We start from the raw sequence: 14,631 nt of genomic DNA on the forward strand, positions 1-14,631 counted from the left end.
TTTGTAATCCATGTGAATTATTTTAATAATTCAAGAAAGTCCATGGCACTTTCCAAAAAGCAAGATCGTGAACATTAAAGCTGATGGCAGGATTGTATGTATGAAGTCCACAAAGAAAAGGAATTTAAATCATCTGTTCTCAGTGACTGCTAGTCACAGCTAACCACACTACAGAGAATAATACAGTATTAAAATACTTCATCCTCAGTAAGTTAATCTTCCTTAGAAAAATCTGATTGTACAGGTAAAATATAGCACTCAGAGCTTTCATTTAAAAATACAAATTTTATGAGAAATTTTAGAATTTTTAGAATGGGAATTATAAAAGTCAATGTTAAAGAAAATTCTACTTTCAGGTAATGTGTATCTTAAAATATTATGAAAAATATTCTTTATTACGAAAACAGTGTCAGGAAAGAATCTGAATTCCTCTAAAACCACTAGTTCTAGTTATCCAGTTGTCATTTTGGTAACATTAACAAGAAAACACATTTACAATTTAACACTGCAATCATCTGTCAAATAATTAGGATAGAATAAATGTTGCATATGCACTATGTTGAACATTACTTATATATTTTTTTAAATACAGGGTTCTTTCATTTAATCTTTTGATAAGCTGGACTACACACTTATTATAATATTCTAAAACCATTTGGAAACATTTTCCTTAACTTCCAGCCCTGAAAATCCATTCTAATGTCTTTACCAATAGTCACTGTAACCAAATAAAATTAGTGTTTTGTGGCCTTAATATTAAGTTTAGAACTTAATATATTTGAAGATGTGATGAAGTGGCTCCATCTTGCCATTTGTTTATATGGTCTGAAATCACAGTTCTGCACAGCGGACATGTTTTCTCTCTGTTAAACCATAAGGTAATGCACTCTTCACAAAATATATGCTGTAAAGGAATTAAGAACTAGATTTTATAGTTGATAACATTTCAATTTTAAATTCATCACATTGCAGAGAATCATACTCTATAGAGCTGAAAGGGGATTTGGAGAACACTAATCCCTTTATCTTACAAGTGAGAAAACAAAGTATAACATTCAAGAACACCTCGGTGTTCGTGGTAGAGGCACAAGTATTATTCTGACTTGTACTACCCATTTAACCATTTTTAATAAGATACAAGCTATCCTCAGGTGATAACTTTAAGATCAAGTATAATGACTAACAAACAGCTTAATAAAGTTTTTGAGGGTTACTGAAATGAAGTACAGGAAAGGGCCTTATACAATCCAGTAACAAATGCTGGTATTCTAAAAGACTAGTATTCAATTATTAAAAATAGTCTGTTTCCCAGTCACTTTGGTATCCAGTCTGCCATTTGAATTTTTTTTCCCCCTTTATACACTCCTCTACATAAAAATCATTAGAACTGGGCTTCCCTGGTGGCGCAGTGGTTGAGAGTCCGCCTGCCGATGCAGGGGACACGGGTTCGTGCCCCGGTCCGGGAAGATCCCACATGCCGCGGAGCGGCTGGGCCCGTGAGCCATGGCCCCTGAGCCTGCGCGTCCGGAGCCTGTGCTCCGCAACGGGAGAGGCCACAGCAGTGAAAGGCCCGCGTACCGCGGAAAAAAAAAAAAAAATCATTAGAACTAAGGGACAAGATTTAGCTAACCTACCAAACCCCTAATCACAAGTAAGAAATTAGTAATATGTGCCCTGAAGCTACTTTCTGCTGAACAGTGTCTAATATCTTTCCCTATAAGTAACATTTGCAGATCACAGAGAAGTGTTGTATTGAGGTTGCTTAAAGATACAGTTACCTGACAGGTGAGAAGAATTGGCTTTTGAAATTCAGCTTGACATATTGAACAAATATCATCCACATCTGAACACTGTCTCTTGCTGGCAGCCACTCCGTAACTCTATAAAGATAAGAAGTTATGTTCCTACAAATTTCTTTTTTGTTCCTTAAATACATTGATGGTACTGTATTTCTCAAATCTCCAAGGAACTAGGCATTTGAAAACTCTCCCAAAGGATATAAACATTTCAGAGCTGAACTATGTATGCAGAACGATGCCTGGATGGATCGCATCAAGGTTAACTCACTATGTAATACATAATAGGATATTGGAAGATTGTTAGATTCATTGGATTCCCAAATAATGACAGTGCTTCAAATTCAAATGGCTTAAGAGACTAAGTGATCTGAAATATAATACAGCATTATGCAATCTATATTCATGTACTATGTGACCCAGTACTGCCAAATTGAGCCCACTTATTACCTATGACACTTTTCAAAAAAGTCAATCCAGAGCTTGGCTGGCTGAATGTAACTCATGTAGAGACTACTTTAAAAATAGGTTTCTGTGCTCCACACTGGAGATTTGATTCAGGAGGTCCAGACATACCAGGATGTAACCCAGGAATCTAATTCTTGAAGGCTCTCCACATGAGTTCAATGTGAAGGAGGTTTGGGGACCACTGAACAGTATCCTGCCACTAAATCTAAAAATAATTATCATCCTTACTTATCACAAAAGTCGGAGCATTTAAGTACTAGGAAAGAATGGTAAAATTTTACAGAAGAACTGTAATTGCAAAATGTCACTTGGGTAGAGTTATACTATCAAACTGAATAATAACACAAATCTTTGAATTTCCTTTTCTTCTTAAGTCCTAAAAAAAAAGTTTCTGATCTCTTTAAGATCTTAATAACTTCCTTACCAAATTCAGCAGAATTTAGTCATTAACTAGATGTGACAAAATGTTACAAATGAGATCAGCTTTCTGTAGAAATGATGTGGAAAATGTGGCTGAGGAAAAGAAAGAACACCCAAGTTTCAGTCATGGTAATGACAGCAAAAGCATGACTTGACTCAGCAACCTGAAGCTGTGACCTAAACTTCTTGTTATCGAGGGTTAACAAAATCAAACTAAGACTCAAAGGATAAAAACATTGAAAATTAAGATTTTTTGACAGTGGTCATGTTAAAGATTCCAGAAACAAATTGAGATACTGATGGATGATCTTGGTGCCAATTTCCCTTCAATAAATGTCATTTAGCAGAGTACACTGCAGATATGTATGCTGACAAGCTTTTAAAATAGCACTCCTGTCTGGCACTTTGCAGACCCCCTTCAGGTGAAGACATCCTGATGATGCTTGCCATTTTCAGGGCAACATTAAGGAACATGAGAATCCCAGGAATAAAACAGAGTGGACTGTGATAGTCTCTTTATGCTTCACAGAGAAAGAATATCAAAAGTATTTCAGCTCAAGCCTTACTAGATTAATTGCTACGGCAAAGTGGCCGATACATAATCAACTGAATAAACTCAAAAGCTGAAGTCTCAATTTTATTGTATCTTATCTAAAGAAAGAAGTCTGAATAGGATGCAGCAAAACTTAATACAGTACTGTCTTCAGGAAAGGGTGCCCTGGCCAGTTAGTTTACTCCACTTTGTTGGTATAATCCTGTTTTTTTTTTTAAACATATATTAGATGGGCATTCTTGTAGGTCAGATCCCCCTGAGTCCTGACCACATAATTGTTAAGTACCTAATGGACTGCAAAACTGAGAATCAAACTCTGAAATCTGGTGATCACACTTATATACTGAGAACTTCTGAGGCTACTAAATAGCAAATGAGCTATTTATCATTTGGGCTATGACACCCTTTTTCTGCAGTTTGTAACATCAGTAGAATAACATAATAAAGTTACAGTTGACATTGGAGTCTCAATTTATTGTTAAAATTGTTTTGTTATTTTTAAATGTACTGTTATTGTCATGAACTTATTTGTGCATACAGAAATGCATACTGGGGAAATTTTTCCAGTAAGAAAATTTCAAGGGACATGATTTTTGGTAATGAGCTTTTTTCATATACACAAAAAATTACAGTATAAGCACTTTCACAGAAGTTGAATAGGAGTTAATGAAAATACACAAAGCTACTATTTGTGGATTAAAAAAAGGAAGAGAAACAAAAGTTCGTAAGATTTTTAAGGGAATGTTTATAAACCCTTAAGAATGTCAAGTGATTTGAAAGGGCAAGAGGCAAACTCAAATATATAAGTACTTCATCAACTATCAGGTGGTTGTCAATGTGCAAGTTAAACTTATCACAGAAACAAAACCTCTATATCATCACAGCCCCAAGTGCCAAAGTACAAGAAGTTTTTCTAAAAAAACACGTAATTATGAAATCTGCATTTGTACAACTGCTGAACTAAAACATTTTTATAATGAAGAAAGAAAGATAAAAAGTGTTTTTTCTGATTAAAAAATACTTACTGGTCGTGTAAAAAATATTCGCAAGACCCGTCTGAAAGTTCTCAGATGTCCAAAAAAGTCCAGAAGCTGAAAGAGAAAATAATTCATTTATTCAAAGAGCCTTACCTGCTAAACTCAGAGATCAAAGCTAATATCAAATACTGATATTAATTTTATGCTCATTGCATATCACAACTAATCATTTCATTCTAAATATATTTAAAGTCCAATTATGGAATGTTTTACTCAATTTATCAATTTCAGCCAACTCTTAACCAAAATGAAGTACATCTGAATGCCTAGAGTTACAATTTGGTCAAGATAAATATAAACTTAACTAAATCAAAGGCAAGGCAATTTTATCTGGTTCACATGTCCTTAACCTATTTAACGTTTCATAAAGTGATTAAGTTGAGGGGAACAGGCATAGAGGGAACAGGACAAGATACTCCACTAGTTTGAGAATTATGTGTATGACAGATGCTACTGTAGGGGATGGGTATGTTCTATTCTGCTTGTTCCCCTCCACCTTAGATAATCCATGCTTAGAGGTCCACTCCCCCAATAAAATCTGAGAACCACTGGATTAAGATACTTATTTCCATTTCTCCATTTCTAAGTAGATATAGAATCTGCCATTACTTCAAACTAGTGATATGAAGATACACTATAAAATATATAAAGAGAAAAGCAGTCCTACGTAAAATATGTAAACAGTATTATATGAATCATTATAAATGATAAGATTGATTATGTTACCTACTTTTAGTATGAGGTACAGTAAAGCCAGCAATATCCCAAGACTCCATCTAGTTACATGACCAAACTCCCCATAGCTTATAAGGTAACGGAACCAAACTGGTACGGGGACAAAAGTTCGGTAATACTGACATAATTCTTCTAAAACCATATACCAATAACCCTAAAAAGGAAGAAAAAAGAAAACAAATAGAGCCACCCAAGGTACTAACATGCACAATGCAAATACTTCATATTGGGCTGAGAACATCATGGGTATATGGCACAATAACACAACTATAAAATTAATCTTCATAATGATAATGGTTATGACGGACAACCTCAACTTGGTTCTTTAGATATTACAGTCACTGAGTGGTCTGTTTTCAAAGAATTTCTAAAGAGTGACTGAAAATGTTTTATGTATAATAAAACATTTTGCTGATTTTAAAAATTTAAAGTTTTCAGTGAATATGAAAAAACACTGAATAACTGCCTAAGTCAGTTATCAATTATCAATTAATAATGCCCTGGAGGAAAACAGAAGTATAAATGTATATTTTCCCATATATGATGTGGGGACTCATTTTTAGATTATTCCAAAGCAAATATAATTGATTTTATTGGAATAGATTAATATTTAGGTTCAAGTCTTTGACCAAATAGCTGCCAGTCTGAGATAATATAGATAATTAAAATTAGGTTATTGAGCAAACTGAAAAATTATAGAAGGAATCATTTAAGCAAAGACTAAATAGAATTAATATGGTCTGCTAACATCTTTCCAATAAAACATATTACTTTCTTACCTTGGATTTAAAAGGCATGATGAAAGAAGGCACCAATAAAATAAGGCATTTTAAGCCCATGAAGAGGAATTTCAGAATGAAGTCTGTAATTCCAACAATCCAAAGTACATCCCAGAAGCTCGAATAGTCCAAAGTAGGATTTAAAAAAATTAAGCTACCAAGAGAAAAACATCAAAACTTAACAGAGCAACATAAAAAGATAAAAGTGTCGATGGGGGTTCTAAATTTGCTACCAAATATTTAATGTGTAAAAATAAAGAGTTTGGCAAGATGCTAGAGTTCATGTAAATAGAATGGAAGATCATTTTGCTTATTTTAAAGAGACCTTTTAGGGCCTTCCCTGGTGGCACAGTGGTTAAGAATCTGCCTGCCAATGCAGGGGACACGGGTTCAAGCCTTGGTCTGGGAAGGTCCCACATACCGCAGAGCAGTTAAGCCTGTGCACCACAACTACTGAGCCTGCGCTCTAGAGCCCGCGAGCCACAACTACTGAGCCCGTGTGCCACAACTATGGAAACCCACACGCCTAGAGCCCATGCTCTGCAACTAGAGAAGCCACTGCAATGAGAAGCCTGCGCACTGCAAGGGAAGAGCAGGACCCGCTCACCACAACTAGAGAAAGCTCACATGCAGCAACGAAGACCCAATGCAGCCAAAAATAAATTTATAAAAAAAACTTCTTAAATGTTTGAATTTCAAATCTCCCCTCCATAAAGAACGAGTCTTCCTAACTTGTCATGATTGATATCTTTCTAGCCTATAATCTGGAAAACTCACAAATACTCCGTATCTGCCAATCTGTCTTCAGCCAACTCGTCAGGAGTCTAACCCCTCCTTTCCGCTGAACTGTTTTGGTCAAGATCGCCAACTCCCTCCCTCTTGCTAAATTCGAAGTTCACTTTTTCCCCCTCTTCTCTCCTTGAAATACTTTCTTCCTAGACTTCTGATACCACTCTCTTCTAGTTGTTCTCATGTGACTGATGGTTCCTTTTTTTAAAATATTTATTTATTCATTTATTATTTTTGGCTGCATTGGGTCTTCGTTGCTGCGCACGGGCTTTCTCTAGTTGCGGTGAGTGGGGGCTACTCTTTGTTGTGGTGCGCGGGCTTCTCATTGCGGTGGCTTCTCTTGTTGTGGAGCACAGGCTCTCAGCACAAGGGCTCAGCAGTTGTGGCTTGCGGGCTCTAGAGCACAGGCTCAGTAGTTGTGGCGCACGGGCTTAGTTGCTCCGCGGCATGTGGGATCTTCCTGGACGAGGGCTCGAACCCGTGTCCCCTGCACTGGCAGGCGGATTTCTAACCACTGCACCAGCAGGGAAGTCCCTGATGAACGGTTCCTTCTTAAGTCTCCTTTGCTGCTCCTCCTCTGGCTAATTGTGGGCATGTCCAGTCCTGGGCCCTCTCCTCTGTCTATACTTTCTTTCCCTGGTTAGTCTTGTCAAGTTCCTTGGTTTTTAAATATCAACCATATGCTGATAACACCAAAATTTACAGCCCTAAACTCTACTCTGAGCTCATGACAAATATCTATAATCACTTTAACAGTTCTACGTGGCCTCTCAAACTTAACATGTTCAAAACAAAATTACTGATTTTCCCTCAAAACCAGTTCCTTCCCCAGTCTTCCCCAGCCCAGTAAATGGCACCACCATCCAGGCAGTTGCTTAGGCTAAAAAAAACCCATATCACCCTTGATTCTTCCCCCTTACCTACTCACCCAATCCAATCCGAGTGGTACTGGCTACACCTACAAACTATATCCCAGATTTGTCCACATCTCTCCAACTCCACTGAAACCAGGACTTCTAATTATCTGATTAAAGCTGAAAATTCAGAACACTTCCATCTGACATGGAAACTTATCAACTACTGTCCTTTAGCAAGTCTTCTTCTAGAGACAAAGATCAAGTGTTCTTATCACACATCACACAAGAAGGTAACTAAGGGAGGTGATGGATATATTAGCTTGATGTGGTAATCATTTCACAATGTATACATATATCAAAACATGTTGTATATTTTAAATATATACAATTTTTATTTATCAAAAAAGATCACCACCAACAACCTAATGGTATTTAGTAACTACTGATTATTTAAGTAAAAATTTAAGTATCAAAAATTAAGTATTTATTGAGCACTTGCTATGAGGCAAGGCACTGGGTATAAAAATGTGAGTAAGTCACTTTAAGCTCTCAATCTTGGAAGGAGACAGATAGGTAAAAATTGAACTCTAAGTATGTGCAAGTAAGATATATGCAAAGTGCTATGGAATATACGATTACATAAAAATGTGATTGTGCACTTGGACCTCTAATTACCTGTAATAAAGTGACTGAGAATGAAAGGTGTAATATAAAAGAACAGAAGATCCTGCTAAGAATACCAGTAACCAAGCACACTGAATCTTTGAGCACCTTTCCTGAAAAATAAACAATTTTATAATTTGTTACTTTGAATTATGCCAGAATTTTAAATATCATTAAACTATTTTAATGACTAATTTATTAACTTAGAACATTTTAATAGATTAATTTATCTTAATAAAAATACAGAATATTTGTTAAATTGTACATCATCACATTCTATTTTATATACCTTTAGTGAAGAAAACAAAACACATGAACAGATTTTTAAAATACAAGTTTCCTCACTGTGTAACAACATTACCTATGTTTCAAAGCCAAATAAATCTTCTACAGATTGACATAAAGGACCTACGTAAATAAAAACTTCACTTCTGCAGCTTCCTATTTTTACCTTCCCAACAAAACAGACCTTTAAAAACTGCATTTATGTTACCAGGGTTTATAAATATAACTTTAAACATTCTCAATTCAATAAGAATTTAATAAAATAATGTTTTTAATCTGTTTTATAATTGTTTTAATTACTAGTTTAATTAAAAATTTTACTAGTTTTAAACCCTGAATTAAACTTTTATGGTTTGACAGGTTCTAACTACGAATTTTCAGGTCAAAATGTCTGATCCTTTACACAGATATAACCCTTTAAAGTTGCTTGAAGGTGAAATTTTATACACTAATCCTGTTTTCCCAATAATTTACATGAATAGGAATCTTTTATAATTTCTTATGGAAAAACTTCCTGGGTTTAGTTTTCTTTAAATAAGAGAAACCTAAATAAAGAGTTCAATACCCATTTATTCAGTGTACGTTTTATTTAACTATTTTAAGTCTTATAGTACCACAGCTGAAGTTTTTAATGATGATTATATTACTTAGCTGGTCAAACTAACTTAAAACATGATAGCACTTGACAAATCAGATCAAATAGCGTGTTCTAAACCTTTTAATCCTTCTATCTAGTTTTTCTTTATCAGGAACCCAATATACAAAGAAAATAAGGTGGATCAATTCAGTATTAGGACAGATCATTTATTCCAGGTCATTTAGATAACATTTATTATATCATGGATGGTACATTATGTCTATTTAAATTTATCAGATAAACTATCTTATCTTTATTCCTATGTCTCTCAAAAATGAGTATATAATTCTACAGGGAGAAACATTTAATGATCTTTTAGTTGCTGGTTATACTTACTCTTAGAAAAACCTGATTTACAATGCTTTTGTTTGCATATATAAAAGTTGTAAGCAGCCCAATTCCAAGAGAAATTCCTGTTAGAAAATAAGGTCCAGTTAATTGAAAAGAAAAAAAAGAGCTAACATGACATGAATTTAAAGGAAGCATATACAATTTTTAAAACTAACAGAAAATAAGAAACTGAAATACATAGGTTAAAGTAGATTACCAATAAAGAAAGAAAATTAGCTGCATATGGTAATGAAACAGTTCAATGTTTTCTTATACCCTACCTGTTATATGCTGCATAACAAGTTTGACACCCAGAATCAAAATATATGGAAGACCTTTTTGCAGCCACTTGAAGAGATATCGGAATTCTGAGAAGGAGCTACTACCATGATCTCCAGACTCCGTCTCGGTATCATCAGGTTGCCTTGCTTCATTGTGGGAGTGACTCCGTAAGCGACTGTGTACACATCCATGGGTACAGCTGTGGACACCTGACCTTATATTTCTGGAGCTTGGATTTTCAGCACATTCTTTAGGCATGGAGTTTATCTGAATATGAACATCTCCAGGATAAAGACAGGAAGCTTCTCCTGTCAATCTTGTTGGGACACACTGGGAGGCTGAGGCATCCTCACTGCCTGCAGCTCCTGAAGGGCTGTGCAGTTGGCTACAGCTGGCTTGCATGACCCCTGAATACTTCTCTGTGATCCAGATTTCTTTGCTTCAGGACTCTGTCTCCTAAAAATCAAAGCGCAGAAAATATTCTAAGTGAACACTTAAGTACAGGCAATATAGTGCTCACTAGGAATAATGTATTCACTAAAGGAGAGGCTGATAGTCACAGTACATGAATTATTTCCAGGTTATCTACTGCTTATTACTAGAATCCTCCATCTTCTCCCTTTATGCGAAGGCTCTGCTGCCCTAGGCAGACTATCCTTTAGGGAACATCTGCTACCAAAAAAGTTTAGCTTCAGATGCCTCCAGTTCTCTAATGACAGAAGGAACTGGCAAAACAGTCAAAGTTTGGGTGCTCGGCAGACGTTAATGAGTACTAGTACTCAATCATACTAGAAGACTTAAGTCCATTTACTTTGTTAACTGGAACAGTTTCATCTCTGATGTAGATTCTACATCTAATGAGTATTTTTCTAATGTGTGGAAAGGTTAGGAAGAAAAAAGCATCAAATCTTAACTCATTAAGTATCATCATGGAGAACTAATAATAAACATTTCATTTAGGTGACCTACAAATTTCGTTTTATGCTGAAACAGCTTTCCCAAAGCTAATAAAAAAGTTTCCAATAATTAATACCAAGAGTATTACCTTTTCCTGCCCCCCGCAAGGATCTTACCTAAATACCTTTAAAATAGGAAGACTTGGGGAGTCACCATGTAATTGCTAAGTGACTCTTTATTCTGAATAAGGATAATTATGTAGTCTGCACATTAAAAGTGCCACCTTGGAGGGGAGGGGCGTCGGGAAAGAGAACACTGGCACGGAAAGATCCCTAAATGACGAGTGTGGGTAGACGTCGAGGATCCAGCTGACGAAACACAGAGGCTTTCTGCCGTTTCTGTAGGAGGAAGCTGGGGTTAACGTCAGGGCATGTTCTGTGTCATTCTATTTCATTCCTAGGTTTGGATTTTTTTTTCTTTTCTTTTTTTTTTTTCAGTTACTGTTGGGCGGTTTGGTTTTTAGTGCCATTCACTAGAGGCTTTCACTGATGCTCCAACGCCACGACTGCTATTTATTTCCTCCAACCTCTGAAGACCGACGCTGGACGGGAGAATTTCAGCGTCTTTTTCCACAAATAAAAACAGAACCCTCCCCCTTTCCTCCAAGTACGAGCAAGAAAGGGGAGAAAAGGGAAGAAAAGTAAACGCAAAGGGCTCTTCCGGAATCTCCAGGACAGATTTTTCCTCCCACGTTCGACCTTCGAGTGCCTCAGTTATTCTACCCAGAGCCCATTTCGCCGCGGCCCCTCGCCTCCTTCGCCCGCTTCCCCCAGGCCTGACCTCTCATGACGATGAGCGCACCGAGTCCCGGGCAGCGACTGCAGAAACAGCGGGAGAAGCCGCCTCGCGGCCTTCAGTCAAGGGCATCACCTTCAGACCCACCGCCAACAACTACCGCCCAGCTCGGCGGCGGCGGCGGCGGCGGCGGCGGCGCGCGCGCTCCCGGACGTCCTCACGCGCGCGCGCCTCGCCCCCGCGCGACGCGCCGAGGGACTGGCAGCGACGACGGGGCGGGGCAGAGGCCGTCTGGGGGTGTTGGCTGTGAAGAGGCGGCTGTGGTCGAGAACCGCCCGCAGGCGTCTGCGTTAAACAATAAGCGAATGTGCGTAGGTTTGTGTAACCCGCCGCACGCCGGTTAGAGGTCTGGACGTTTTGAGGTTAAAAATGTTTTAGCCTCCGGAACCTCCCCTCGAGGGAGGAGCGTGCTGTTGGGTGCTCACCTGGTCCTGCCCCCGGCGCGCCCGGCTTCTGGAGGCTGCCCAGCGCTTTGGTCCCGCTTGGCTCGCGTCTCCCGGGGCCTGAGTTGGAGGAGCCACGTTGGCGAGGGGTCGGAGCGCCTCTGAGAGAGCTGGGCGGGGCGGGAGTGTTCTGGTGTCGGCTAGCTCAGCTGACCCAGTTGTGGCTGGGCGGTGAAGTTTGAACTGAACTGGGTTTCCGTTACAATCCTAACGTTGCACTGTGAGAACAAGGCCCTGCCGAAACCTGAGGAGATCAGAATCGGAGAGAAGTGGGGGACGGTTTGGGTGGGGGTGGGGGTGGAAGTAGAAGTTAGAGTTTAAAAAACTTGTTGTGTATGGGGTATAGGGGACGCTGTACTGTCTTCGCTATAATTGTTCACCGAAAACTGTTCTAAAGTAAAAGGTTTATTAAGAAAAAGTTTAAACGAAAGAAACAAAGAACCTTGCCTCTTGGTCTCTAGCCAAAATATATTCTAAATGATACTTAATTGTATTCCATGCCCCATTCCCACAACCACCAATAGCCTTTCTATTTTGAACCTCAAGTTTTTTACCTTTAATTTCTAGAAATTGACGTGAAGTAAGTAACTCTTGGTGGTTAGGTCTTGAAATTAAAAATCCGTGCCACGCTCGAAGTGTGCAATCTTCCCTCACTAGAGAGGGTAAATTTTCATATGTATACACACGTCATGAGTTGAATATCTAGTGGGAAAAGTGATACTTTGTCTTTTTACTGGTCACTGATTTAAAACCATACACAACTTTGCGCAAGTTAGTTTGCTGGTGTGTGAATTTTGAGGCTTCTTAATCATGAAATTGTTTGCACCTTATTTTCTCCTATTTCAGAGTACAACTGAATCCACTGTTTAACCTGAATTAACCACTTTGAGGTTGTACTTAAATCATATTAATTTTATTACCAAACCGTTTCCCTTGGTTAGAAAGGCACTCCCCCAGTCCCCACCCACCGGTATTAGATCTGCTTCCCCTTGAGATATTGCAAGATACTTGCTTTTGTGTGTGTATACGTCTCCATGAGCTTCACTAATGTAAGTCTTCCTGAGAAATTAGGTTTCTGGGTCAGTAAGTCTGTCTTAGTCTGTTTGGGCTGCAGTAAGATATAGCCTGGATGGCTTATAAACAACAAATTTATTTCTCACAGTTCAGAAGCCTGGGAAGTCCAAGATCAAGGTGTCAGCAGATTTGGTGTCTGGTGAGTCCTGCTTCCTGGTTTATAGACAGTGTTGTCTCCGGCTGTGTCCTCACATGGTTGGAGGGTGGTGGAGCCCTTTAGAAACACTTTTATAAGGGCACTAATCGCCTTCATGAGGGCTCTGTCTTAATGCCTTAATCACCTACCCCCACCTGCTTACACTATCACATTGGGGGTAGAATTTCAACATATGGATTTTGTGGGGGACACAAAAATTCGGTCTGTAGCAAAGGCTGAAGCCAAGCTCTGGGCTGTAATGAATTTTTCAAGGAGACTTAATTTGTATAATATTGATATATTGTATCATTCCAACTACAACATGGATATTTTTATTTTATATATATATATATATATATATATATATATATATACAGACAGACACACACACACACACACACACATATATATGAGACTGTTTTACGTTAATGATGTCTTAAGTTCAAACACATTCTAAAAATTCACTACTTTTACCCCGTCTTCATGTTTAATGTTTTTGACATCATATCAACATCTTTTTGTTTTGTGTATCCCATAACTATTTATTGTGGATAAAGATGATTTTACTACTTTTGTCTTTTAACCTTCCTCGTAGTTTTATAAGTGGTTGATCTACCTTTTCTGTATGTTTGCCTTTACCAGTGAGTTTTTTTGTTTCATAATTTTCAAGTTTCTAACTGTGGCCCTTCCTCTTCTGCTTAGAGAAGTCCCTTTAACGTTTCTTGTATAGCCAGTTTAGTGGTGCTGAACTCTTTTAGCTTTGCTTGTCTGTAAAACTCTTTATCTTTCCTTCAAGTCTGAATGATAACCTTGCTGGGTAGAATATTCTTGGTTGTAGTGTTTTTTTCTTTGTTGAGTAGAGTATTCCTGGTTGTAGTTTTTTTCCTTTCATCACTTTGAATATAACATGCCACTCCCTTCTGGCCTGCAACGTTTCTGCTGAAAAGTCAGCAATAGCCTTATGGGATTTTCCTTGTATGTAACTATTTACTTCTATCTTGCTGCTTTTAAGATTCTTTCTTTATCTTTAATTTTTGCTATTTTAATTATAATGTGTCTTGGTGTGGACCTCTTGGGTTCATCTTTTTGGGCCTCTCTGTACTTCCTGCACCTGGATGTCTGTTTCCTTCCCCAGGTTAGGGATGTTTTCAGCTATCATTTCTTCAAAAAAGTTCTCTGCCCCTTTCTGTCTCTCTTCTCCTTCTGGGACCCCTATAATGCCAATGTTAGTACACTTGATCAGAGGTCTCTTAAACTATCATCAATTTTTAAAATTCTTTCTTCTTTTCTCTGTTCAGCTTGGGTGATTTCCACTACTCTGTCTTCCAGATCACTGATCCATGTCTCCTTATTATCTAATCTACTCTTGATTCCTTCTGGTGTAATTTTTATTTCAGTTATTGTATTCCTCAGCTTGTTTGGTTGTTCTTTATACTTTCTAACTCTGTTGAAACTCTCATTGTGTTCATCCATTCTTCTCCCAAGTTTGGTAAGCATCTTTATGATCATTACCTTTAACTCTTTATCTAGTCGATTGCTTATCTTCATTTCGCTCAGTGTTTCTGGGGTTTTAACTTGTTTCTTCATTTGGAACA

General features: G+C 37.8%; 2 protein-coding genes across 4 annotated transcripts in view; one reads left to right on the top strand and one right to left on the bottom strand.

The window, feature by feature from the left end:
• On the bottom strand, positions 1-11,504 carry RNFT1 (ring finger protein, transmembrane 1). 2 transcript variants are annotated; one of them, XM_081218691.1, is made up of 9 exons: positions 11,369-11,504; positions 9,631-10,087; positions 9,356-9,432; positions 8,110-8,210; positions 5,789-5,942; positions 5,005-5,163; positions 4,263-4,328; positions 1,779-1,880; positions 1-904 (listed from the first exon to the last, which is right to left on the bottom strand). In XM_081218691.1, exons 2-9 carry the CDS (start codon positions 10,031-10,033, stop codon positions 770-772), a joined length of 1,197 nt encoding a protein of 398 aa, XP_081074817.1. In that variant the 5' UTR covers positions 10,034-10,087; positions 11,369-11,504; the 3' UTR covers positions 1-769. The 2 variants fall into 2 exon arrangements, with proteins under 2 accessions (XP_081074817.1, XP_081074818.1); XM_081218692.1 differs by lacking the exon at positions 11,369-11,504 and adding an exon at positions 10,705-11,358.
• LOC308607099 (uncharacterized protein) overlaps positions 11,374-14,631 on the top strand; it is a gene marked incomplete at its 5' end in the record, with an annotated part of 22,542 nt that continues 19,284 nt past the window's right edge. For both annotated transcript variants that reach the window (XM_081218694.1, XM_081218693.1), the window contains 2 exons: positions 11,374-11,690; positions 12,989-13,039. In XM_081218694.1, coding sequence (XP_081074820.1) covers positions 11,374-11,690; positions 12,989-13,039 — 368 coding nt within the window. The remainder of the gene's footprint in view (positions 11,691-12,988; positions 13,040-14,631) is intronic.

This window comes from Mesoplodon bidens (genome assembly GCF_964165515.1).
Source record: "Mesoplodon bidens genome assembly, chromosome: 19".
In the NCBI taxonomy this organism is placed as follows: domain Eukaryota; kingdom Metazoa; phylum Chordata; class Mammalia; order Artiodactyla; family Ziphiidae; genus Mesoplodon; species Mesoplodon bidens.